Source organism: Eriocheir sinensis, chromosome 4, assembly GCF_024679095.1.
Source record: "Eriocheir sinensis breed Jianghai 21 chromosome 4, ASM2467909v1, whole genome shotgun sequence".
Classification (NCBI taxonomy): domain Eukaryota; kingdom Metazoa; phylum Arthropoda; class Malacostraca; order Decapoda; family Varunidae; genus Eriocheir; species Eriocheir sinensis.
The window spans coordinates 13,330,000-13,354,360 of NC_066512.1; the positions used below are offsets into that span (position 1 = coordinate 13,330,000).

A 24,361-nucleotide genomic window follows, 5' to 3' on the forward strand; every position below is an offset into this window, starting at 1 on the left:
ATGTCTGAATGTAATAAAGACACCAACATAAGCTTCGCTGTCAGGACTCTGACGTCGGCATCGCCGTATATTGTACTGGGCACTTCAGGACGCCAACGTCGGCGTCACCGTATATTGTACTGGGCGCTTCAGGACGCCAACGTCGGCGTCACCGTATATTGTACTGGGTGCTTCAGGACGGCAACGTCGGCGTCGCCGTATATTGTACTGGGTGCTTCAGGACGCCAACGTCGGCGTCACCGTATATTGTACTGGGCGCTTCAGGACGCCAACGTCGGCGTCGCCGTATATTGTACTGGGTGCTTCAGGACAGCAACGTCGGCGTCGCCGTATATTGTACTGGGCGCTTCAGGACGCCAACGTCGGCGTCGCCGTATATTGTACTGGGTGCTTCAGGACAGCAACGTCGGCGTCGCCGTATATTGTACTGGGTGCTTCAGGACGCTGACGTCGGCGTCGCCGTATATTGTACTGGGTGCTTCAGGACAGCAACGTCGGCGTCGCCGTATATTGTACTGGGTGCTTCAGGACAGCAACGTCGGCGTCGCCGTATATTGTACTGGGTGCTTCAGGACGCTGACGTCGGCGTCGCCGTATATTGTACTGGGTGCTTCAGGACGCTGACGTCGGCGTCGCCGTATATTGTACTGGGTGCTTCAGGACGCTGACGTCAGCATCGCCATATAGAAAGGGTTAAGAGTAAATGGAAGAGGACTAACGGTCAGAATAAAAAATAATGCTCCAGATCACTACTAATGACTTGGAATATTAGATCATCCTAATGTTTGAGTTATTGCAGTGTATTTTGCTGAACTGTAGAGGAAAATACCACTCGGCAAATAACACATACACACAAAAAAAATTCCTGATAAATCAATATTTTGCTTTCATAACTGAATAAAAAATAATGTTCCCCATCCTGCTCTTCATCTGTTTCTGACTCATCACTTTCCTCGGAGAGCTCATCATCTGGGTCACCTGAATTGACAAAAAAGTCTGAATCATCTGAATCACCAGATGAGGTATCCGATCATCCTCGGTAAAAGATGGTCGGGTTCGTTTATGTTGAAAAGGAGGGAAAAAAGCATTATTAATAGTTTTCTTATGTACAGGTGATCAAAATGTAAGATATTGTATCGATACTACTCATGTATGCATCATAAAAACTACACCAAATAGCGGAACAAGATTATATCATCAGTGTGTCGCGAACTGGTACATATATGCGCCAACCCATGCCTGGTACATGGGTGCACCAATACGCGATAGAGGGAAAAAATATTAGTGGTCTGCGATTCGGTATATATTTGTACCATGGATTTTTATGCTCTCCACTACAGGCCATCCTGTCACAATGATACATACATTCTCTCTCTGCAAAAGTCCAACGGACACCGGTGTGGTGGTGCCGTGAAGGTTCCGCGGGGCAGGCGAGAGCGCTCGTTTGCCAAACGCAGTTAACGTGTTAAGAAGTTTAGAAGAGGATTATTCCTCTTCCATTTCCTCTTAACCCTTTCCATACTGTGACGCCAACGTCTGCATAACCATATTGAAAGGGTTAATACAGGATACATATATCACATAACTATGCCACTGATTGTACACTCTTCTCTTCAAAGAGATTGGCAGGTTGACATTTACAATACTACTACGCTTTACAAAAAGAGCACTCCATCTCATTTTGTTCTGAGTCTTTTGTATAGATTGGATTTACACTCATATTTGGTCCTAGATGGGTTTATTTCTCTCTGTCTCATTTCTATTCTTTGATTTTTCTTGTGTAGATTGGATTTACAATCATATTTTGTCCTAGATAGGTTATTTCTCTACCCTCTCAATTTAGCTAGTCGTTATTTGTGCTACCAACTGCTTATCAACCCCTACAGTCCGGGCAGGTTTGACACTAGCCGTGCAAGCCGTCTGTGCCATTTTGCTGAAAATCACATGTTTCCGACTACAAATTACACGAAAACTATTGAAGATACAAAAAAATAGAAAAATTCATAGTGTATTTCAATCCTTCTCAGGAACAACTAGTTTCCGAGGCATCTTTGATTTGTCACAATGATGTGATGAAATAAAATATTTTTTGCACTTTGTGCGGGAGACCGAGGCCACCCGTGTTCCATTGCCTGCGCGCGGTCTTGTCTTTGGCTTCGCATCAGCCATATGCAGTACACTGATTGTCGTAGATTATTTTATCTTGATAATTATGATTACTACTACTGATTATGGAGACAGTAATAACATGTCACCAAAGAAAAAAAAGCCTCATCTCACTCTCGTATTTTTGTTGGCAGAGGCTAGTGCTATGATGCAAACATCCGAACGAGGCGGACTCAACATTTCTGTGTGGTCACCACATGTAAGGTGGAATATTCTCATATTTGGTGTATTATAGACCTAGACAATCACAGATTGCCCAAGAGCTCAAAATCACGCCGAAATCTCTATGACGTACTAGTATGTCACCCGGACACCTAGCCCACCACGCTCATGACGTTCCAGTATGTCACCCATCCGTTAGGGGTTAAACATGACCTTAATATTTTTCATATTTATCCTCAGGCTTTCTTTCATACCTGTGTATATCCTTAGTCTGTCTTTGAGGGCTTTCCCATAATTGTTTAGTTATCAGCAAAAATGAGCCTGTAAATATATTTGGAAAATAGTGTAACCTGACCTAACTCCTCTCCTAATTGGAATATCCCCCCCCCCCCCTCTCTCTCTCTCTCTCTCTCTCTCTCTCTCTCTCTCTCGTCCCACTTTTAGGCGGAACAGTCCCGCTTTTTTTACATTTGTCCTGCTCTTTTAAGTGTCCCTAAAACGTTCCGCTTTTTTTAATTTGGTATCGAAATGTCCCACTTTTTTGTGAACTACTGATAATTATACATCTTTACATTCTCTAATATTTCACTGACTGGTAACTTTACACAAGTCACACTCGTACTGTCCATATTCCATGCTGGTCAAGGTAAACATAGCTCTGCGTAGCTATCTTTACCTTGATACAGATATGGAGTTCGTATGAGACGTTGTGCCTCTGACTCTGCTTACATTAGTATTAGATTTGCATCGCTGGCGTAAGGTGCACTCTCCATTATTGGTGCGCATGTGTAATACACCACAGCCTGATCACGAGTTGGACTCGCAATTGCCAGCAAATACCCTCTCAACGTGAGCAAGTTCATGCTCATTATAGTCGATCTATGGGTACTGCCAGTACCTCTCACACCATGCACCCCATCCCCCTTCCTCAAAGGGGGACAGTAACCACTCCTTGTCAGTGGAAAGATTCTGGCCTGAGCGGGGCTCGAACCGTTGCCTGTCAGGCTGTGAAGCCTGGTTGCGCAGCACTCTAATCCCATCTCCACCCCCAGTTGACCCCAAATTTGGCCCCTCCAGTGTGGAAAGCCCCCAACCTAGTCCCTACAGCGACTCAACAAGGAGATGACGTCATATTTGTTGTTTACGTGGCCCATTCCAGCAAGCAGCGATGAGCTATAGTCAAACTATTTCAAATAGTCCGTTTGGGCGTTCGATTCTGCTGGTTGTTTCCTCCCCTCTGCTCTGCCACACAGTCCCAACACCTATCCCTTCCTCTCATATGTTACCAAAAAATAGGTGTTGGGACTGTGTGGCAGAGCAGAGGGAAGGAAAGGACCGGCAGAATCGAACGCCCAAACGGACTATTTGAAATGGTTTGACTATACGTAGAGGAGATTCAAGATATTTTTTTACTTTTTGTCATTTCTGAAATATACCCAATGTTTGACTGCCTGGTCCACACCAATCCGTGGTCCATAAGGCCTGGGGGGGCTGGGACTTCACGTTGGGCAACCCAAGATTCTACCAGCATACCTGGCCTACCAAAGGTCCTATGAAGAACTTTTTTCTTTTTTTACTACTTTCTCACATTTACATTCATTTATTTTTTTGTATGTTATATGTTAAGCTTATTTTCATTAAATAATACATAGACAGTTTTCAAAAGGATAGTAGTTTATTATAGAGATAAGTGTAATGAAATTTGTAAGACACAGAAGAGATAGGTGTAATGAAATTTGTAAGACACAGAAGAGATAGGTGTAATGATATTTGTAAGACACAGAAGAGATAGGTATAATGATATTTGTAAGACACAGAAGAGATAGGTGTAATGATATTTGTAAGACACAGAAGAGATAGGTGTAATGATATTTGTAAGACACAGAAGAGATAGGTGTAATGATATTTGTAAGACACAGGTTTTTGTAATAATTATCAAAAGGTTGTATACAATCGTTTACAGGGACAGTGGTTCACAACTATCTGGAGGGACAGTAATCTAGGGTTAAGATGCTCTTATCAGTTTGTGTGTTAATGGGATCATATCTACAGCTCACTCCTGAATTTTTCAATGCAATCCATCTTACTCTCTACACTAATTACACCATAAGCTTCACAGATTTTGTGGAGCTCATAGCGTAGATATAAAAAAAAAGTGCAATATTGCAATACATCTATGTTCTATGAATGAATGAATTGCATACTTATTTTTCCAGTTTCATAAAAAAATGTTAAGTTTTGGAAACATTCTTTTCCTATCTGCTCTGCTTCTTGGCCACCTTCCCTGCTATTTCCAAATTTTGTTGTTATAATTATTATAAACAGTTTCCATTATTCAAGTATTTAATTTGCAGGCATCACCAAAATGGTGTGTGAGGAAATTTTCTCTTCTGATGATGGCGATTCTGATTACAAGAGCACCTCCAGTGAAAGTGATTCTAATGATGATAATGATGCAAGTGAAGATGAAGAATTTAAGGAAAATTATATCCAGACTCCAAGCAAAACCCAAAATAGGATGCCACATCTGGGTCTCAGGTCAAAACTTAGTACTCCAAAGACTCCTTCCAGAACATCAAGGCAAGCAGCCAAAATAAAGGATGTCAACATGGTATGTGGTTATTTATTCTGAATAAAATTCATGACCTATTTTGCATACTTTTTCAACTTCTAGAAGGACCAAGATGTGAGGCTTCATTTTGAATCTGTTTTATGTTCTGGATAAATTGATATACAATATGTCCACATTTGAAGTAATGTTTATAATATTTAAATTCAAAATTCTTTTTCCTTATTTTCCCAAGGAATTTAAGTTACAAATGTATTTATGAAATATGTGTTCTTGTATGCTACATGAGGCTGACACTATTTCCTTAATTTTTTTCTTTCATCTTGAAGGTAGCCAATTCAGAAGACTACTTTATAGCCAATGGAAGTTCAAAAAAGATTGCTACATCTGATCACACACTAAGTCACCTCAAGACTCCAAGGCTGTCTGCAGGTACCCTACAGATGGTGCTGTCAGAGGTGGGTCCATCCCATCCTGAGGAACAAAAAGCAATGATACAAGAACATTCCTCTTTCTTCTCACGATGGATGACTTTATTATGGTAAGTTGTTGATGTATTTATGTTGGAAAGTCTTTGATATGCTGGATGCATGTGACTCTAGGAATTTTGTTTTGTTGCCTTCTATATGTGATGGAAATAGTACAAAGCATTTACTCAAAGTTGACAGAGTAGTCCAGTTGAAATTTCAAGCTTTCACAATGATTCTCTGAAATTTTTACTTATTTATTTATCTATTCTTCTACAGCGTTGAAGCCCCCATTTTCACTATTTCTTTATTGCACTGAAATTCAAACAGTGGTAAATTCAAAGTGTTATTTACTCGTTAATGGAAATAGAATATGGTGAAATGTATTTATGGGTTATACTCAGGTACTTCAATATCTTAATTTTTTACATGGCCACATGAAAAAACACCTATAATATTGAAAATAAGTGCCCAAGTTTTATTATAATTGAATTAATTACTGTTTTTAGAAACATGCTTGATTTATGTCTTATTTTTCAGTGAGGGGTTCAGCTTGTTTTTGTATGGCCTTGGAAGCAAAAAGCAACTGATATCCACATTTCAAGAGGAGTATTTGGCTGATTATCATCACATCGTAGTAAATGGATTCTTCCCATCTCTTTCATTAAAAAATGTAAGACAGTTATGTGAATTTTCTTGTGATATTCCATTTTACAATATATACTGCCAGATCTTTTTTGTGTGTTCAAAAGAATATTTACATATACTGTTGTTCCTCAAATAATACGGTTTCCAATTGTTCGGTTTCGGTTTTAAACGGATTATGGAAGATCTTTTAGAATTTTTAAATTTCCTGCTCGTCGGGAAATTTAAAAATCCTAAAAAATCTTCTTAGAAAATCCACATAAAACCAAAACCGAACTATTGGAAACTGTACTATTTGAGGGATGACTGTATACAGTTAGCAAAGATTCACTTTGTGAGCAGCATAATAATAATTTTACCTTCTATAACTGCCATAAGAACCACTAAACTACATCATGAAATAGCATCAATCTTTTGCTGGACACTCACCAGTCCTTTTTCTAATATTTTGTTGGGAAGACTTTTCTCTTAATCGTCTTATTTAACCTCTGGTGAATGCTCTCTGAAAGGTTTCTCAGAGTAGCAGGGTCGAGCACTTCCCAGACCTGCCGCAGCTCTGCTTCCAATTTTGGGATTGTCGACATGTCTAATTCCCTTATCTTGGATTTAAATATTGCTTTGAGGTTCTCTATGAGTGACGAGTCTGTTGAATTTCAAGGCCAATCAGCAGTCCATTCAATTCCACAATCGTGAAACCAGGATTGATAACCTTGGCAGTGTGAGTTGGCGCATCGTCTTGGTGAAAAATCTCACAACCAGTCTTTTCAAAAGCATTCTCTATATCAGGGGTGGGCAACCTTTTTGAAGGGAGGGCCATATGAGACTTTCAGGAGCAGGCTACAGGCTGGAGTGGGAAATGATAACCCCAAAGTTAAAAAAGTGAAAGTTGAAAAATATACAGAAGTGTTTCAATGTGACTCAGTGGATGAGGTAGACAACAGAATAATGTCATTGAGGTGGAGGTCTGAGATTTGGGAGCAAAGTCAAGCCTTTGTGTCCCTCATATTGAAGAAGAACAGCTAACAACAGTAGATGCAGTAAAGCAAGGAGAATACACAAACTGAGCACATCTAAATCTCAACCTTGAAGGCACTGATGGATGCATGCATGTCTGTCAAGAGAATGTCTTTGTCTGCAACACTTCACATTGAGGACATTCCAATGCGCAGTGATGTCCATGAGTAGGCACAGGCAATTTTTTCACTTGTAGAAGGCGCCTACCATATTATGCGAAGGCTCACTTTGTGGTAGTGCTGAGTCGCAAGGTAACATCAGTGCGGAGTTGGTCAGAGCTGGAGGTGAGGCTGTGACCTGGGAGTTGCATGTGGTCTTGATTGCCATATGGCAATCTCGTCAACTCCTCTCCTCTTACCGATAGTTTTCTATCTCTTAAATTCTTTCACCATGTTGCATCTCTTTCTATCTTTTATTGATATTTTCATAGTGATTTTCTTCTGAACTTGCTAACTGCATTCCTCCTCCTCCTCTTGTGGCCCCGCTGCACTTGACTTTCTACTCTGGCTCATCCGTATGCTGTCCAGATCCTTTATGCAAGAATTAACCAGCATTTTCATTCTTTCATCCCTTACACTGGTAATCTCTGGAACAGTCTTCCTTCATTCGAATTTCCTCCTGCCTACGACAACGTCCTTCAAGAGGAGAGTATTGAGTCATTTCTCCACCCGAAACTGACCTCTTTTGGCCACTCATTTATACACTTTCATCGGGGCAGTGATCAGCAGGCTTTTTTTTTTTTTCTCGGTTAATTTTTTGCCCTTGAGCTACTTCCTTTACGTATAAAAAACACACACACACACACACACACACTACACACACACACACACAGTGCACTCATTGCTGTAACAACAGCACTGTGTGGAAGGTGAACTGCTCACTTTGGAGGTTTGTTTACCTCTGGTGAGTCCATCTTGATCAGCGGCACATGGCCAATGACTAAAACCAAGACTTGGTAGAGGCAGTGTGTGATTAACCCTTTCAATACGGTGACGCAGACGTCGGCGTCACCGTATGGAAATGTAGTGCAGCGACATCAGCGTCGCCGGAGTGAAGGGGTTAAGAGGTTTAGAAGAGGATTAATCCTCTTCCATTTCCTCTTAACCCTTTGTAGTGCGGCGACTATGCCTGATGAACGAGCCTCCCATAACCCACTGGCTAAGTGGGTTATGGGAGGCTCGTTCATCAGGCACAGTCGCCGCACTACAAAGGGTTAAGAGGAAATGGAAGAGGATTAATCCTCTTTTAAACCTCTTAATCCTCTTCTAAACCTCTTAACCCCTCCACTCCGGCGACGCTGATGTCGGCATCCGATGGCGTCGCCGTTAGTCCTCTTTTTAAACCTCTTAATTCTCTTCCATTTCCTCTTAATCCTCTTCAATTTCCTCTTAATCCTCTTCTAAACCTCTTAACCCTTTCCATCCATGACGCAGACGTCGGCGTCACAGTATGGAAATTGTCAAGAGGAAATGGAAGAGGATTAATCCTCTTCTAAACCTCTCAATCCTCCTCTTAATCCTCTTCCATTTCCTCTTAAGAGGTTTAGAAGAGGATTAAGAGGAAATAGAAGAGGATTAACCCTTTCCATATGGTGACACTGACATCGGCATCACCGTGCTGAAAGGGTTAAACCTCATACCACAATTGGAATATACTGTATGGATATGCCTATTTTACTACAAATTTCTTATTACTTCGCAATGTTATGAACAAGACCAACACCAAATCCAAAACAATAACAAGGGCTGCTGTAAATGTTTCCTCATCATCACAGGATATTGCCAGGGTGAATAGGGTCTGCTAGATTGTCACAACCCTTCAACAACATCTTATCTGATCAGTTCACTTCCTATAGGCCAAGGCTGCACCTACAGGTAATGGAACATTCAATGTCCAAGATTCATTCTAAAATTTTGAGTCTTATTTTGATAGGAAAAAATTGTCTTCGATGCTGACAAATACATCACCATACATTATTACCAAGAAACAGATTTTTTCCAGTGATGTATGAGTTGATTCCTTATTTAGTCTATTAAATTTAGGGTCAAGCTTAAATCCAGTTCATTAATCTAGTCACCAATAGACTGACACTCCCAATTGTTTAGTTTTATGGCATCAATGCTAGAATGGATACATAGATGGATAAGACACTTGGTCCAGGTCTTGGTTTGGGAATAGATTAGGTTAAGTATGTGCATGCCCACATACCTAACCTAACCAAGATCTGGACCAGTCTTTTGCTCCATTATTGTATACATTCTAGTACAGTACTGTCTCCAAGTTTGCGATAAATAGGTCGACGTTATGGGTTGCAAATGTTGAAATCGCAAACTTTGAACCATAATTCTTATGGGGAAAATTGAAAACCGTTGACATCTTGCGCTTGGCCACCCATCCGGATGGCCAAGCGCATGTGTACGAACGGCCATGGCCGCGCGCTGGACCTGAGCAGCTGGCAGGCGGCTGATGATGGTGATGGTGATGATGAGTGTCGGCGTCGTGGCCTTTGCATCGGGGCCACCTGAATGGTGTTTTGGTCGGGGCCTGTGTCTGTGTGGCTGTGTTTGTTGTGGGTTTGGACTTCTCAATGTGCCAGTTCTTGTTTTCCACGTGTTGTGTGGACCCCTTTCTTTTCTTCCATCTCTTCTTTTTGAAAAGGAAGAGATGGAAGAAAAGAAAGAGGTCCCACACAACATGTGGAAGGTGTGAATTGGCAGATTGAGGAGCCTGGGCCCACAATGGGCACAGCCACACATGCACGGGCCCCGATGAAGGTGCCGTTTGGGTGGCGCCGATGCAGGGGCCACACCGCTGACGCTCATCATCACCATCACCATCATCAGCCACCCGTCAGCTGCTCGGGCCCGGCGTGCGGTCAGGGCTGCTCGCACACATGCGCCTGGCTGCCTGGATCCCACTCACCATGCTTCCCGCAGCCAATGGAAAGGCCCAGGGGCTGGGTAAGAGCGAGAATGGGAATCAAGGATCACAACAAGGTGTGAAAAAAAACCGTTTTAGCAGCCTTTTCCTTTTCCTTTCGGGTCATATCGTAATTTCAGTTTTCAATAAAAATCTAATTTTTGGGGTCCCTATCGCAAACTCGGTGAATCACAAACTTGAAACTTGCAATCCTGGAGACAGTACTGTACTTTCCATTATATGGCCTGGCCAGAGATAATCTAGCTTTCCTGATGCTTCAGTTTTTCCCACAGTTGACAGATGGTTGAACATATGAAAACAAAGGATTCCTGCTTGCCCTACCCATACAACAGCATCATATGACCAGTGTAGTTGTGGCACTACTGTCGGCGCGGAAAAAATGTCCGTACCTGCCGACGACATACTTTCTTTCAACACCACATTACGTTCTTGTATATTTGGGCACCAGGGATCACAAAACTCTACTGATATGGCCAATAATGACCACCTGGCATCTCCATGCTTTCAATTTTCAATGTAATAGATTAGCGAGGGCCACTGGTCCAGTAACCGCTGGGCAGGCTGTGTGGGAGCAGACACATCTCCCCCATGTTCGGGCGAGGTGCTTCCTGCATTTGGTCCCATTTCCTGAAACTTCGCTCGCCTCTCCTCGGGATATCACTCACCCTTCGCTACAGAATGGGGCCTGCCCAAGCTGAAAATGGAGGAAAAAAAGTGTCGTACTGGCTTTACTTCGCGAAGGCCATAGCAACAGAGAAGTAGCAAGGCCAGGAAGATCCGAGAAGCATGTTCGTTATGTCATGAAAGCAGCCAGTATCTTCAGAGGTGTTACTGCCACATCTCCCAGCACATCTCTATGTGTATCTTTCAATTCCTTGGCAGAGATAAAAGGGTCCTTCAGCACTTCACGTCGGAGCAGCATGTCAGTTCTCTGGCCTGTCTTGTGTTTCCTTCCCGACCCCTTCTTTCTCTTCGGAGTAACACCTCCGAAGACACTGGATGCTTTCATGACATTAAGAACACAATTCTCAGATTTTCCTCTCCTTCTTGCTACTTCTTTGTTGCTGTGGCCTTCACGAAGTAAAGCTAGTATGACACTTTTTTCCTCCATTTTCAGCTTGGCAGGCTACATTCTGTAGCGAAGGGTGAGTGATATCACGAGAAGAGGCGAGCGATGTTTGAGGAAATGGGACCGGAAGCAGGAAGCACCTCGCCCAGACACGGAGGGATGTGTCTGCTCCCACACAACCTGCCCAGCGGTTACTGGACCAGTGGCCCTCGCTAATCTGTTACATTGAAAATTGAAAGGATGGAGATGCCAGGTGGTCATTATTAGCCAGTTTTTGTGACCGCTGGTGCATAGATAAACAAGAGCGTAATGTTGTGTAGGAAAAATGTGTGTCGTTGGCAGGTGCGGGCATTTATTCCGCGCCGACTGTATTACTGCATACCCGGTCAGTCAATCATCCCACTCATACTGAATCTAGCAGCCAGCTGGGCTGGTATTGTTTATTTTAGTATTCCAAATGTTGGAACATTAAAACAATTGAAGCATTTTCTGAGATGATTTGGACATGTAATAAAATTAATGAGGATGACTTAGTGAGTAGAGTCCATGAAGGCAGATTTAAGGAACTGTGAATCAGGGAAAACCACCAATGAAACTGATAATTAAAGTGGAAAAATAATGGAGAGAAGGAATGCTGGCAGGTGAGAGATTGAATGTACTGAGCAGGATTTTTTTATTTATTTATTTTTTTAATTTTTTTTACAGCTAAGGAGACAGTTCTAGGGTGTAAAGAAAAATATTAAAAAAAAATCCCGCTACTTACTGCTCCTGAATAGAGGTCAAAGTAGTGGCCAAAAAGAGAGGTCAATTTCGGGAGGACAGGTGTCCTGATACCCTCCTCTTGAAAGAGTTCAAGTCGTAGGCAGGAGGAAATACAGATGAAGGAAGATTGTTCCAGAGTTTACCAGCGTGAGGGATGAAAGAGTGAAGATGCTGGTTGACTTGCATAAGGGGTTTGGACAGTATAGGGAAAAGGGTAAACTGAAGATTGTTCTGCCATGACCATCCCTTTTGGGGAAGTTTCTATGAGGGTGAAGGGCATGGAAATATAGATAGATAGATACATTAGGAACTTCTAATGTGTAAGTTTCAATGGCTTTACATTTACAGGTGCATAATTTTTTCTTTCAGATTTTGAATAGTATAACAGAAGATATTTTAGATAACACTGATGGCTTCCATGGTGTCCCAGATCAAATAGAGTACATCAAGAATGTCTACTCAAGAGCTACTGCAGATCCCCTGTTTATCATCATTCACAACCTGGATGGACCAATGCTTCGAGCAGCCAAGACTCAGACTGTCCTGGCCCACCTGGCTGCTCTCCCTGGCATTCACCTTGTGGCTTCATTTGACCACATAAATGCTCCACTAAGTAATGTTCCAATCTCTCAGCATATTTTAGCATTCTAAATTGTAAGTTTTTTCTCCTATTTTTATATATTTATTTCATGAATTTTGCTTTTATGAATTAAGCTTTTCCTCATGATGAGGTTTCATATTTTCTTCTACCTATAATGAGTTCCCCTCACATATCTTTCTGTAACAGTGCTCAGTGGCAATATCATAACTATAGTCTGTCCATTCTTGATATATCTATAAACCACGCCCCCTTAGCAACAGTTATTGTATGCCTAGCTCAGTTTTATCAATGACCATTTTTCTGTATTATTGATAAAATGTCATAATAACATTCATTATGCAATACAAAAATGTTTTTATGCATGTAGATCTTCAGTTTTTTTGTACTATGCAATTTTCTCTGATCACCACTAGACTTGTGAATGTTTTGTTTATGGAAATTGATTTCCAAATGTAGAAAGGCTAGAGCAAAAAAAAAATGGAGACTATGTTGAAGGGTTAAAAATGTTTTCGACACTTTTTAATCTTTGATTTTTATTGCAAGAATACTACAGTAACAATTCTCATACAGAAACTTGTCCATTATCATGGTCACTTTAGATTTTATGCAAAGTATTGCAGAGCCAAGGCAAATAATTTCCATTAGAAATTTTTGCTAATACATGGACTAGCATATTTGGATGGTGCGTCCTACCACCTCTCCCTCCTTTGTCTGTGTACTGCAGTCCTTGTTTTTGCCAATGATGCAATAATCCCTGCGGAGAGCCTGGAGGGTCTGGTGATGGCTCTTGAGGCATGGTACAGGTGCTTGGTGGCATACTAGGTGAAACTGTGCAATCTGTTCATGCGTGTGCAATAACATTGACATCTTGGAAATTTTCACATACCTTGGTTGCATAATGCAGAACAATGGCGGGTCTTGTCAAGAAGTCTTACGGTGGATTGGCTTGGCCTTTGGGATTATGGACTCTCAGCATGAGTATATGACATGTTGTATTTTCCTGTTATTTCTTACGAGGTTTGATCTTACGAGGATTGACAGTCATTGATTTGCTTCCAACTATTTCTGTCCACTGCCTCAACCTCTCCAATGCTCAATGCTGCCAAATCTTCTTCAGCACACTGCCTCCATGTCTTCTGCCTGAGGGGCAGTAACCTGGCATTTCCACCCCAACAGCTCTCCCCCAGTGCCTCACCATCCCCCCTCCTTTTCATGTGCCAAAACCATCTCAATAATATGCACAATAAGCTACTTCGGAAGGAACATGGCCATCCTCTTTCCTCGAACCTCTTTCTTATCAATTTCTGCAACATTTGCGGTCTTCGTTCAAATTTTCATTCTGTGGAACACCATCTCTCTTCCTCTAAACCTCACCTTCTCTTCCTCACCAAAACACAGGTTTCTGGGGCTCCTGACAGCAATCTCTACTCTGTTCCCTCCTACTATATTCTAAATTGCAATCCAAAGGTGGATGTTGCGCCTACATGCGCAACGACATCACTTGTTCACGTGCCCACGACCTTGACTCTTCAGAATTTTCCACCATCTGGCTAAGACTTCTTTGTCATTCTATTACTAAATACATCTGTGCTGTTTACCTCTCACCTAACTCTATGAACTATGTAAAATTCTTTGACTACTTGAACTCTAATGTGGAGCACATCTTGACCCACTCTCCCTTTGCTGAAATCTCCATCCTAGGAGATTTCAATGTTCACCACCAGCTTTGGCTTTCATCCTCTTTCACTGACCAGCCTGGTGAACAAGCCTACAACTATGCTCTCCTCAATGATCTAGAGCAGTTGGTTCAGCACCCTACACGTATTCCCGACCATCGTATTGGAGACAGGCCCAACATACTAGACCTCTTCCTTACTTCTAACCCTCCTACTTACTCTGTCAAACTGTTCTCTCTGTTGGGCTCCTCCGATCACAACCTTATTTCTGTATCCTGTCCTATCGCTCCTGTACACCCTCTGGACCCACGGAAGAGGCGATGCTTCTGGCATTTTGCTTCCGCTCGGTGGGATGACCTGAGGATGTACTTTTCTGATTTCCCGTGGAATGATTACTGCTTCCAGGAGAGAGACCCCTCTGTGTGTGCCCAGTGATTGTCTCTGGAATGGATGCACACATTCCACATACTTTCTCTACTCCTTATGCTAAAAAGCCTTGGTTTAATCACGTTTGTTCTCATGCTATCCAAGATACAGAGGCAGCTCACAAAAGGTACCAGAGCCTTCGCACTCCTGCTAACCATGATCTTTATATTTCTGCCGGGAATCATGCCAAATCTATTCTTCGACTTACCAAAAGCTCTTTCATCCATAGGAAATGTCAAAACTTTGCTTTTCCTAATTCTTCCCCGGGACTTCTGGCACCTAGCCAAAAATATTTCCTCCAATTTCCCTTCTTCATCTTTCCCTCCTCTCCTTAACCCTGACGGCAGCACCGCCATCTCATCTATCTCTAAGGCTGAACTCTTCTCTCAAACTTTCTGTAAAAACTCCACTCTGGACGATTCTGGGCACATTTCTCCTACTCATCCCCCCTCTGACTCCTTTATGCCTGTTATTAAGGTTCTTAAGAATGATGTTTTCTATGCCCTCTCTGGTCTCAACTCTCAGAAGGCTTATGGACCTGATGGAGTGCTTCCTATTGTCATTAAAAACTGTGCCACCATGCTGACACCCTGCCTGGTCAAACTCTTTTTGTCTCTGCCTATCAACATCTACCTTTCCTTCCTGCTGGAAGTACGCCTTCATACAGCCTGTGCCTAAGAAGGGTGACCGCTCCAATCCTTCTAACTATTGCCCTTTAGCTTTACTTTCTTGTCTATCTAAAGCTTTTGAATCAATCCTTAACCAGAAGATTCAAAAGCACCTTTCCACTTCTGACCTTCTATCCGATCGCCAGTATGGGTTCCGCAAGGGGCGTTCTACTGGCGATCTTCTTGCTCTCTTAACCCCTTCATTACTGCCGGGCCAAAACAGCGCCCCACGCCGTATCAGAGATCGCCGCACATGCCAAATGTCAAATGTCACTATTGAATATAACAAGTTTTCAGCCATAAACTCAACATAATCATCATGTATTATATATGAAAACATGAAGAATTAAATGTTGCACATAAAAAAAAATCACTACAGCCGGGCCAAAAGAGTGCCCCGCACCGTATCCGGGATCGCCGCGCGCGCCAAATTTCAAATATCACTATTGAATATAACTTGTTTTCACCCATAAACTCAGCATAATCATCATGTATTATACATGAAAACATGCAGAATTAAATGGTGCACTCAAAGAAACTCACTACGGCCGGGCCAAAACAGTGCCCCGTGCCATATCCGGGATCGCCGCGCGTGCCAAATTTCAAATGTCGCTATTGAATATAACAAGTTTTCAGCCATAAACTCAACATAATCATCATGTATTATATATGAAAACATGCAGAATTAAATGGTGCACATAAAGAAACATAAATTAATTGATAATTTTGAGATGTAAGCATAAATATAGAGATAAAATTACTCGTATATTGGCTAAAGTGAGCCAGGATGCAGTATGCATGTCCTCGAATATGGTATGAGGCACACAAGGATGCAGTATACGCGTCCTCATGTTGAAGGGATTAACTGACTCTTGGTCATCTCCTCTCAGCCGTTTCGGAGGAACTTTTTTTCGCAGTTGCGCTAGACATATCGAAAGCCTTTGATAGAGTCTGGCACAAGTCTTTGCTTTCTAAACTGCCCTCTTACGGTTTCTATCCTTCTCTCTGTTCCTTTATCTCCAGCTTCCTTTCCGGCCGTTCTATCTCCGCTGTGGTAGACGGTCACTCTTCTTCCCCTAAACCTATGAACAGTGGTGTTCCACAGGGTACTGTCCTATCACCCACTCTCTTCCTGTTATTGATCAATGATCTTTCCTTAACAAACTGTCCTATCCATTCATACACGGACGACTCCACTCTGCATTATTCAACTTCTTTCAACAGAAGACCTTCTCAACAGGAATTACCAGACTCCAGACTGGAGGCTGCAGAACGCTTAACCTCAGACCTTGCTATCATTTCCGATTGGGGTAAAAGGAACTTTGTGCCCTTCAGTGCCTCAAAAACCCAATTTCTCCACCTATCTACTCGACACAATCTTCCAATCACCTATCCCCTGTTCTTCGATAACACTCAGCTGTCACCTTCTTCAACACTAAATATCCTCAGTCTATCCTTAGCTCAAAATCTCAACTGGAAACTTCACATCTTCTCTCTCACTAAATCAGCTTCCTCGAGGTTGGGTGTTCTGTATTGTCTCTGCCAGTTCTCTCCCGCACAGATGCTTTCCATTTATAAGGGCCTTGTCCGCCCTCGTATGGAGTATGCATCTCACATGTGGGGGGGCTCCACTCACACAGCTCTCCTGGACAGAGTGGAGTCTAAGGCTCTTTGTCTCATCAGCTCTCCTCCTCTTACTGATAGTCATCTATCTCTTAAATTCCACCGCCATGTTGCCTCTATCTTCTATCGATATTTTCACGCTGACTGCTCTTCTGAACTTGCTAACTGCATGCCCCCCCCCTCCCGCGGCCCCGCTGCACTCGACTTTCCACTCTTGCTCATCCCTATACAGTCCAAACCCCTTATGCAAGAGTTAACCAGCATCTTCACTCTTTCATCCCTTACACTGGTAAACTTTGGAACAGCCTTCCTTCATCTGTATTTCCTCCTGCCTGTAACTTGACCTCTTTCAAGAAAAGTGTATCAAGACACCTCTCCACCCAAAAATTAATCCCTCTTTTGGCTACTCTTTACTATCTTATGTTGTGGGAGTGTCAAGTAGCGGGCTTTCGACACTTCTTGTTGCCCTTGTGTCAACTTTTGTTGTTAAAAAAAAAAAAAAATCAAGATTTCACAGATTATAGTGATGTCTGTGCACAGTTGCCATTAGGTTTAGAAATTGGAAAAATTCTAGCTATAGCCCACCCTTTTCAGAGAGGTAGGGTAGTTCTCTGCATGAGATTCCTAGAGGGTGAGACTGATGATGGAAAAGGGAAGAAAAGAATTGCAGAGGAGTATAATTGTACCCAGGATGAAATTTGCATGTAAACCATGGAAACAAATTGCAGGTCAGAGGTAAAAGGTTAAACCATAGGACTCTTCCGTGGCTGTGTAGGGGAACTCTGAGGAACAGGCATCAGAATTGAAAAGTCTGCTCACTACAATTAGTTTTAATGGATGTTATTTTATATTTTTCTATGAATTATGTTTATTTTATTTATTTTATTTTATTTTCAGTTTTGGATAGCATAAAGATGAGATATTACAATGCCCTATGGACTGATGCCACAACATTCAACCACTACTCAGAAGAAACCTCATTTGAAAATTCATTGCTGCTGCAGCAATCAGGAGCACTGACATTATCATCTTTAATTCATGTCTTTAAGTTTGTATTGTTTCCTGCTTATTTTTCTCTTTATGATGTATACTATTATAGTACAGTAAAAGTTTGTTAATCCAGTTTGCAGGGGACCAGCCTCATCCCTTCACTGTCCAAACCCCTTATGCAAGAGTTAACCAGCATCTTCACTCTTTCATCCCTCACGCTGGTAAACTCTGGAACAATCTTCCTTCATCTGTATTTCCTCCTGCCTATGACTTGAACTCTTTCAAGAGGAGGGTATCAGGACACCTCTCCTCCCGAAATTGATCTTTTTCTTCGGCCACCTCTTTTAATTCTTTTTTGGGAGCAGTTAGTAGCGGGCTTTTTTTATTATTGTTTTCTTTTTTTGTGCCCTTGAGCTGCCTCCTTTGTTGTAAAAAAAAAAAAAAAAAAGCTAAATTATTGGAAATGCCAGGCAGTTGGATGGTACTACAGTAAATGTGCTATAATCCAAACACTGATAATCCAAAAATTCCAATACACTTCAGTAGTAGGTAAGCTACTCAAGAGCATAATTAGAGACAAATTTGAGAATTACCTTGAAAACCATTAATTAATTTAGGATTCACAACATGGCTTCCGTGACAAGAGATCCTGCTTATCAATCCTTCTAACCTTTTATAATGACTTCTCAGTTTATGATGTAACCAAATCACTGGACGTGGTATATCTTCATTTCTAGAAAGTATTTGATAAAGTTCCACACCATAAATTACCTTTATAAATTAAAGCAACTAGGTATTGACGGTTAAGTACACCAATGGATCGCAAATTGGTTGAGTAACAGACAGCAAAGAGTGGTGATCAATGGATTTAACTCAGAATGGGCGCCTGTCACTAGTGGTGTCCCTCAGGGCTCAGTTCTTGGCCTAGTGCTGTTCATTATTTTCATCAACAATGTTGATGTTGGACTCAATAATCTCAGTAAATTTGCCGACGACACAAAGATAGGTAACTCGGTTCTCACTGACGAAGACAGACAAAGCTTCCAAGAAGATTTGCATAAAATTCCAGCTTGTTCTGAAAGGTTACTATAGATAGTGACAAGTTCTTTAAGTTGGAACAAATAATAAGAGGTTTGAATACAAAATGCGCGGCGTTAAACTCAAAAGCGTTCAATGTGTCAAAGACCTGGATGTCAAAATCGCTTCAAACTTCAAATTCTCACAGCAATGCAGCAAATAAAGTGAACAGAATGCTGGGCTTCATTAGGAGAAACTTTTTATTAAAAATAAAAATGTAATACTCCCGCATGACAAAAGTTTTGTCAGACCCCACGTGGAATATGCAGTTCAGTTTGGGTCTCTCCACCATGCAAAAGACATTGCTAAGTTAGAAGGTGTTCAATGTTGGGCAACAAAGATGATCTCTTCCTTGTGCACCAAACTTTCTGATGAAAGGCTCTTAACTCTTTTAACATGTTATCTCTTGAGAAACATTGCCTCCGAGAAAACTGATCGATTGTTTTAAAACACTTAATGGCTTTATGAATATGGACAAATCAAACTTGTTTATAATCGATGACAGTTTGCGAAATAATGGCACAAAACTTAAGTGTAAACAAGTCAATTCAGACCGCCAAATTTTTCTTCACCAATGTTGTAGTACGAAAATGGAACAAGCTCCCACATGCAGGGGTATAGCCAGGATTTCAGTTGGGGTGGGGCACAATCTTTACCAGTCTGTCTCAATACTGGTAAGGATTTACACCAGTGGTTCTTAACCTTTTTCATCGTATGACCCCCTGAGATTCTCCAGGGTATTGCCATGACCCCTATAATAAATTTTGTAATGGTGGCCTTTGTGTAAAGGTAAGGTAAAACAAAACTATATGAAGATCCTGATTTATAGAAAATATTACAAATAAAAGACCTTGAAAAATGCCACAGATCCCCTACAAGTGCTATTTCAAAATCCATGGAACTAATGCACATAAAATAAAACCTACTTATTCAATCAGTGGGAAGATTGACGTCATTGTTTTGCAGCCATAAGTACATCAAAGCGAGGCGCAGTGCTCAACAGGCAACACCTCATGTAGCTGTCAGTCACAAGTCTACTGCGTGCCTTCGTTTTCAGTGCCATCATTGATGAGAATCCAGCCTCGCAGCAATAGGTCGAGGTCCAGTATGGTCAGTGCACGCACCGAAAGAAGAGGATAGTCGTCATTCAGTGTTGCCCAAATAGTCGGAAGCTCTTGTTCAGAAAAATCGACTTTCAACTGAGTATCCTCACGAATTTGAAGAAATTCTACCTTCGCAGCAACATCAGTATCACAGATGGCACTGTCTTTCACTGAGAAGGGTCTGGAGATCCACGCATCAGTACAGCGGTCATCCAGTCCTGGAAAGTAACTTTCGATGGCGTCATTCACTGCCAGAAGATGAGCTGAGATCTCCTCACGCGGAAACTGCATTCAGCTTCTGCCATAGAATCTAGGATATTAGTCATATGAGGGAAGAAAGTTGTGTCACTGTCCTGAACTCTTCACGTAAAGTTGAATCTTACACTTGAATACTGCCACTTTGTCACGAACTGTGTGCAGCATTGCAAGGTTTCCTTGGAGTTAATACTCAGGGAATTCACTTCAGAGAAGAAATCAGCCAAGTTCCTTTGTTAACCCGTGTGCCATTCGGGCGGGTTTCCGGAATTCGGCTGAGGAGCGGTGTAGGCCATCTCTTCCGCCACAAAAATAAAATAGGCTTGGCCAAAATTCCATATCTCATATTCATCATCGGCGGCTGAATTTCACATTTGACACTTATGGAGGGGGGAGGGAAGGAAGGAAAACAATATAAAAACAATATTTTTATTTTGTTTGAAATTTGCGGGGGGGGCATGGATGAAAAACACCTATTTTAAAAATCTATCAGCACGCCGGCAGCAAAAAGGAGGGAATACATAGTCCTAGCCCGACGCTTATGGGTTAAGAAACAGTCATCTTGCATCATTTCGTGAAGAAGATTTTCTTTCGAGGTACGACCTTCTTGCAACAGCATCGTTATTTCCTCTTGAAGTTGCAGCACGCGATTCAGAACTTTGCCACGTGAGAGCCAATGTACCTCCGTGTGAAACAGGAGAACAGAGAAGTCAGAACCCATTTCTTCACAAAGCACTTTAAAAATCCTTGAAGTTGTTGCGCTCCCTTGGGTATGGTTCACAATCTTCACAACGTCTGTGAGCACTTCTTGAAGTCCAGGTGGGATAGTCTTCATCGCCAAAGCATAAAGATGAATCATGCAGTGAGTGAAGGAGACCTGCGGAGCGACATTCTTCACGAATCATGGAAGGAGCTCCATCTGTACACAGACCAACAAGTGCTTCCCAACTCAGCCCATGTTTAATAAGGAGAAAGGCTTCTAGGATTTTGAAAATATCTTCTCCACGAGTTGTTGTGGCCATTGACTCAGAGTACAAGTACTCATCCTTCATACCTTCCTTGTCAAGGTAGAGAACATAAACAATAAGTTGGGAACATGAGGCAACATCTGTTGACTCCTCCATTTGCAAGGAATAAACAGGACTACTCTTCACAGCACTCACCACTTGCAGGAGAATGTCCTCACTCATGTCCGAGATCCTACTTTTGACTGTATCGATTCAAAAGGGAAATTGCCCTCAACTTGTGTGCCTGCTGTTCTACATGAATCACCTTCATTGTTTCCAGAATGCAAGGCCTAATCAGATTTTCACCAATGGTATGAGGCTTCTTGGTCTGCGCAATCTTTTAGAGCAATTCTGTATGGAGCCTCCAGCCCGCTGCTTTGTTCTGACGAGCGAACTGACCAGTGCAATCGATGCGACTGGCCTTCAGAGCAGCTTCTTTTCGCTTGAAGTAGTCCAAGCTTTTGTCCACCAGTTGGCTATGGTAAGACTCAAAATGAACCTTCCGTTTGCTTGGCCTCATACATTCATGACTCAAAACCTTGGTGCAACTGCTGCGCCTTGGGAGTCACAGCCAGGAGCGGAGCACATACAACCCCCCCCCCCCTCCCCCCCACGGGGGGTGGTTGGGGGGGGGCCCCCAACCACCCGTAGCTATGATCTGACTGATTGACTGATTGTGGTTGATGTTTTCAGCAGCTGGCCGCTTCACATACATGAAATAAATTATTTTCTCCCAAACCCTCCGCAACCCCTCGAGAAACCCCAAACGACCCCCAGGTTAAGAACCACTGATCTACACTATTTTGGCGGTCACAACCATGCACGGCATGTTATTCTCGAAAACTTCCAACAAACCCACAAAAAAGGAGTTCCTGAAGGGGGGGCATGTGCCCCCTGTGGCCCCCCCCCCCCTGGCTACTCCCTTGGCCACATGTACTATGAGTAATATTCAAAATAGTCTAACATCACATTCAACAGTTGTTATTTACTATTTTTTGTTATTTCAAATATTAATCTTTGTTTATTTGCAGTAATTTATTAAAATACACTTTATTTGCACTTGCAGAGCCAGATGTCTGGTGTATCTGAAATGAGATGATTTATAGGCATTTGAAAAGCCATAGTTCATTCAAATATGATCTGACCATACTGTTTGATACAAGGTTGTCTTTTCATGTGCTTGTATGGTGTATTATTGATGAAAAGCAGCATGTTTGGGATTCATAAGGGTTTTTTTTTTTTTTTTTTTTTTTTTTTTTTTTTTTTTACATAAATATTCAAATATATTATTGAAAAATTTGCTTAAATATCTATCACAACAGTTGATTTTCACATATTCCCGAACTAGAAATGTGCAGGTGCCACATCTATCAAAATTCCCACTTTATTGATGGACAGGTGAAATGAAACCGACATTAGGAGAGGCGTGAGACTTCATGCGTTGAACAAACTGACACTTTAAATTTTCTCATGTTGGTATATAGGGTATGTAGGGTTATGCAATTGTAAGTGTCCTGAATATCCATGGTGTTTAGTCATCCACAAGGGTCTTAGATCCAAATACCTACAGATAAGGCGGACCAACTGTATACTATATTTACACTACTCTGGGCTAACTGAGGGCAGGGAGATTGCTTTGGGTTGTATCTTGTCCTTCTCAGCAAAAGTAATGTCAGAAGTCATGCCATCCATGATTGGCAGTGACAAATTGTAATTGAAAGGGGCCTTTGGGTCTCCAAAAGATGTCGCATTACCAACTATACACTACTTTTTGTGACTTTTTCATGCGTCACAATGGTATTCCACCATGCCAAGTTTGGCTATCCAATAGATGGCATACATCCGTGTGAAGAATAATTTTTCTGACTCGTTCCTCATAATTCTATTTTTTATTAATTAATATTTTTTGCTGTGCCAATTTATCTGTAATATCAACTATAAAAATGCTGGCTTAAAGTAGTTTAACTGTATTGTTACACCATGTTCCATATTGCTTCATCTCATAACTGACTTAGAATCAGTCCTTATTGTAGCTTGCAGATGATATGCATAATGAATAGTAACATAATACTTGTACTTTATTTCAGGTCTTTAACTCCAAATGGCAAAGGCATATTTCTGGTCTTGGCCAAGTACCAAATTGACCAGAAAGATAACTCTTCATATGCTGGTTAGTATTAGTATGGTGTTAATACTTACTCTATATCTAACCATACATTGTCAATTGGATTGTGTTCATAGTCAATGTTAATGTCTGGGGTGAGAAATAGAATCACCAGTAATGAGTAGACAAAATAAGAAGAGTATAGTTTGGGTGTTTGGTGTGGTTTGGATGATTGAGCATAGGAGTTATTTCATGAAGAATGTTTATGAAGTCAAAGAGAGGGACATAGAATAGCTAGGAGACTATTTGTCTCATTTACTAAATTTTATTAATTTGTACCTTTGCTTGCTTAGATGTGTTCCTATTTAAAATTATTTGTCTACTTCTATTTTTTTTACATTCAGTCTATGGCCCCGGTAGGCTTTCTTGATGGGGCATGCTGGTCAGCCCCTGCCTGTTATGGTCCAGGCAAGCGTCTTATAATGACGCCATCTTGCTTGGCTCATTCTGCCCCCTGGAGCTCCTTATTAATCCTCTGTAGAGACTTAATCTAGAGTCTGAGTTGATAGGTGGTCTTTAGGACAGCATGTGGGTAGTCTTAGGCCACTCAGTAATAACTGAAAGTTGTCAGTTTGTAGCAGTGGGTGGGACTTGAACTTGGGTCGTCCAGGACACCACGTCCACATGCTGACAATTCAGCCACTGCCCGTGCCTTATTCTCATGGTACCTATAGTGAGTGCCCATGGCAGAAGCATCTCCAACTTTTCCTGTTCCAGCAATCCCTCTCATCAGTTTCAATCCCCTGCCTTTCAACTCTCTCTCCAACACTCATCCACTCAATTGATCCATTTCACTGGTGGTCTCTCACTGACACCCTCTCCCTCAACCCTGCTCTCATACTCTCTTCACAAGATTACCCTTATTCATTCTCATCACATAATCAAATCATCTTGAGTACCATATTTCACTCATTCAGCCACTCCATAATCCACTCACTCTCTTCTCTGCTACTCATACCAAAACTTTCCGAGTTTTT

At 41.8% G+C, this 24,361-nt stretch overlaps 1 protein-coding gene across 9 annotated transcripts in view; it reads left to right on the top strand.

The window, feature by feature from the left end:
• The window catches only part of LOC127008611 (origin recognition complex subunit 2-like), a 49,275-nt gene that overhangs the window by 20,420 nt on the left and 4,494 nt on the right, over positions 1 to 24,361 (top strand). For 8 of the 9 annotated variants that reach the window (XM_050880842.1, XM_050880853.1, XM_050880894.1 and 5 more), the window contains 6 exons: positions 4,683 to 4,939; positions 5,227 to 5,438; positions 5,905 to 6,037; positions 12,164 to 12,407; positions 17,686 to 17,836; positions 23,308 to 23,390. In XM_050880842.1, coding sequence (XP_050736799.1) covers positions 4,683 to 4,939; positions 5,227 to 5,438; positions 5,905 to 6,037; positions 12,164 to 12,407; positions 17,686 to 17,836; positions 23,308 to 23,390 — 1,080 coding nt within the window. The remainder of the gene's footprint in view (positions 1 to 4,682; positions 4,940 to 5,226; positions 5,439 to 5,904; positions 6,038 to 12,163; positions 12,408 to 17,685; positions 17,837 to 23,307; positions 23,391 to 24,361) is intronic. The other variant, XR_007761216.1, reaches the window with a different exon arrangement.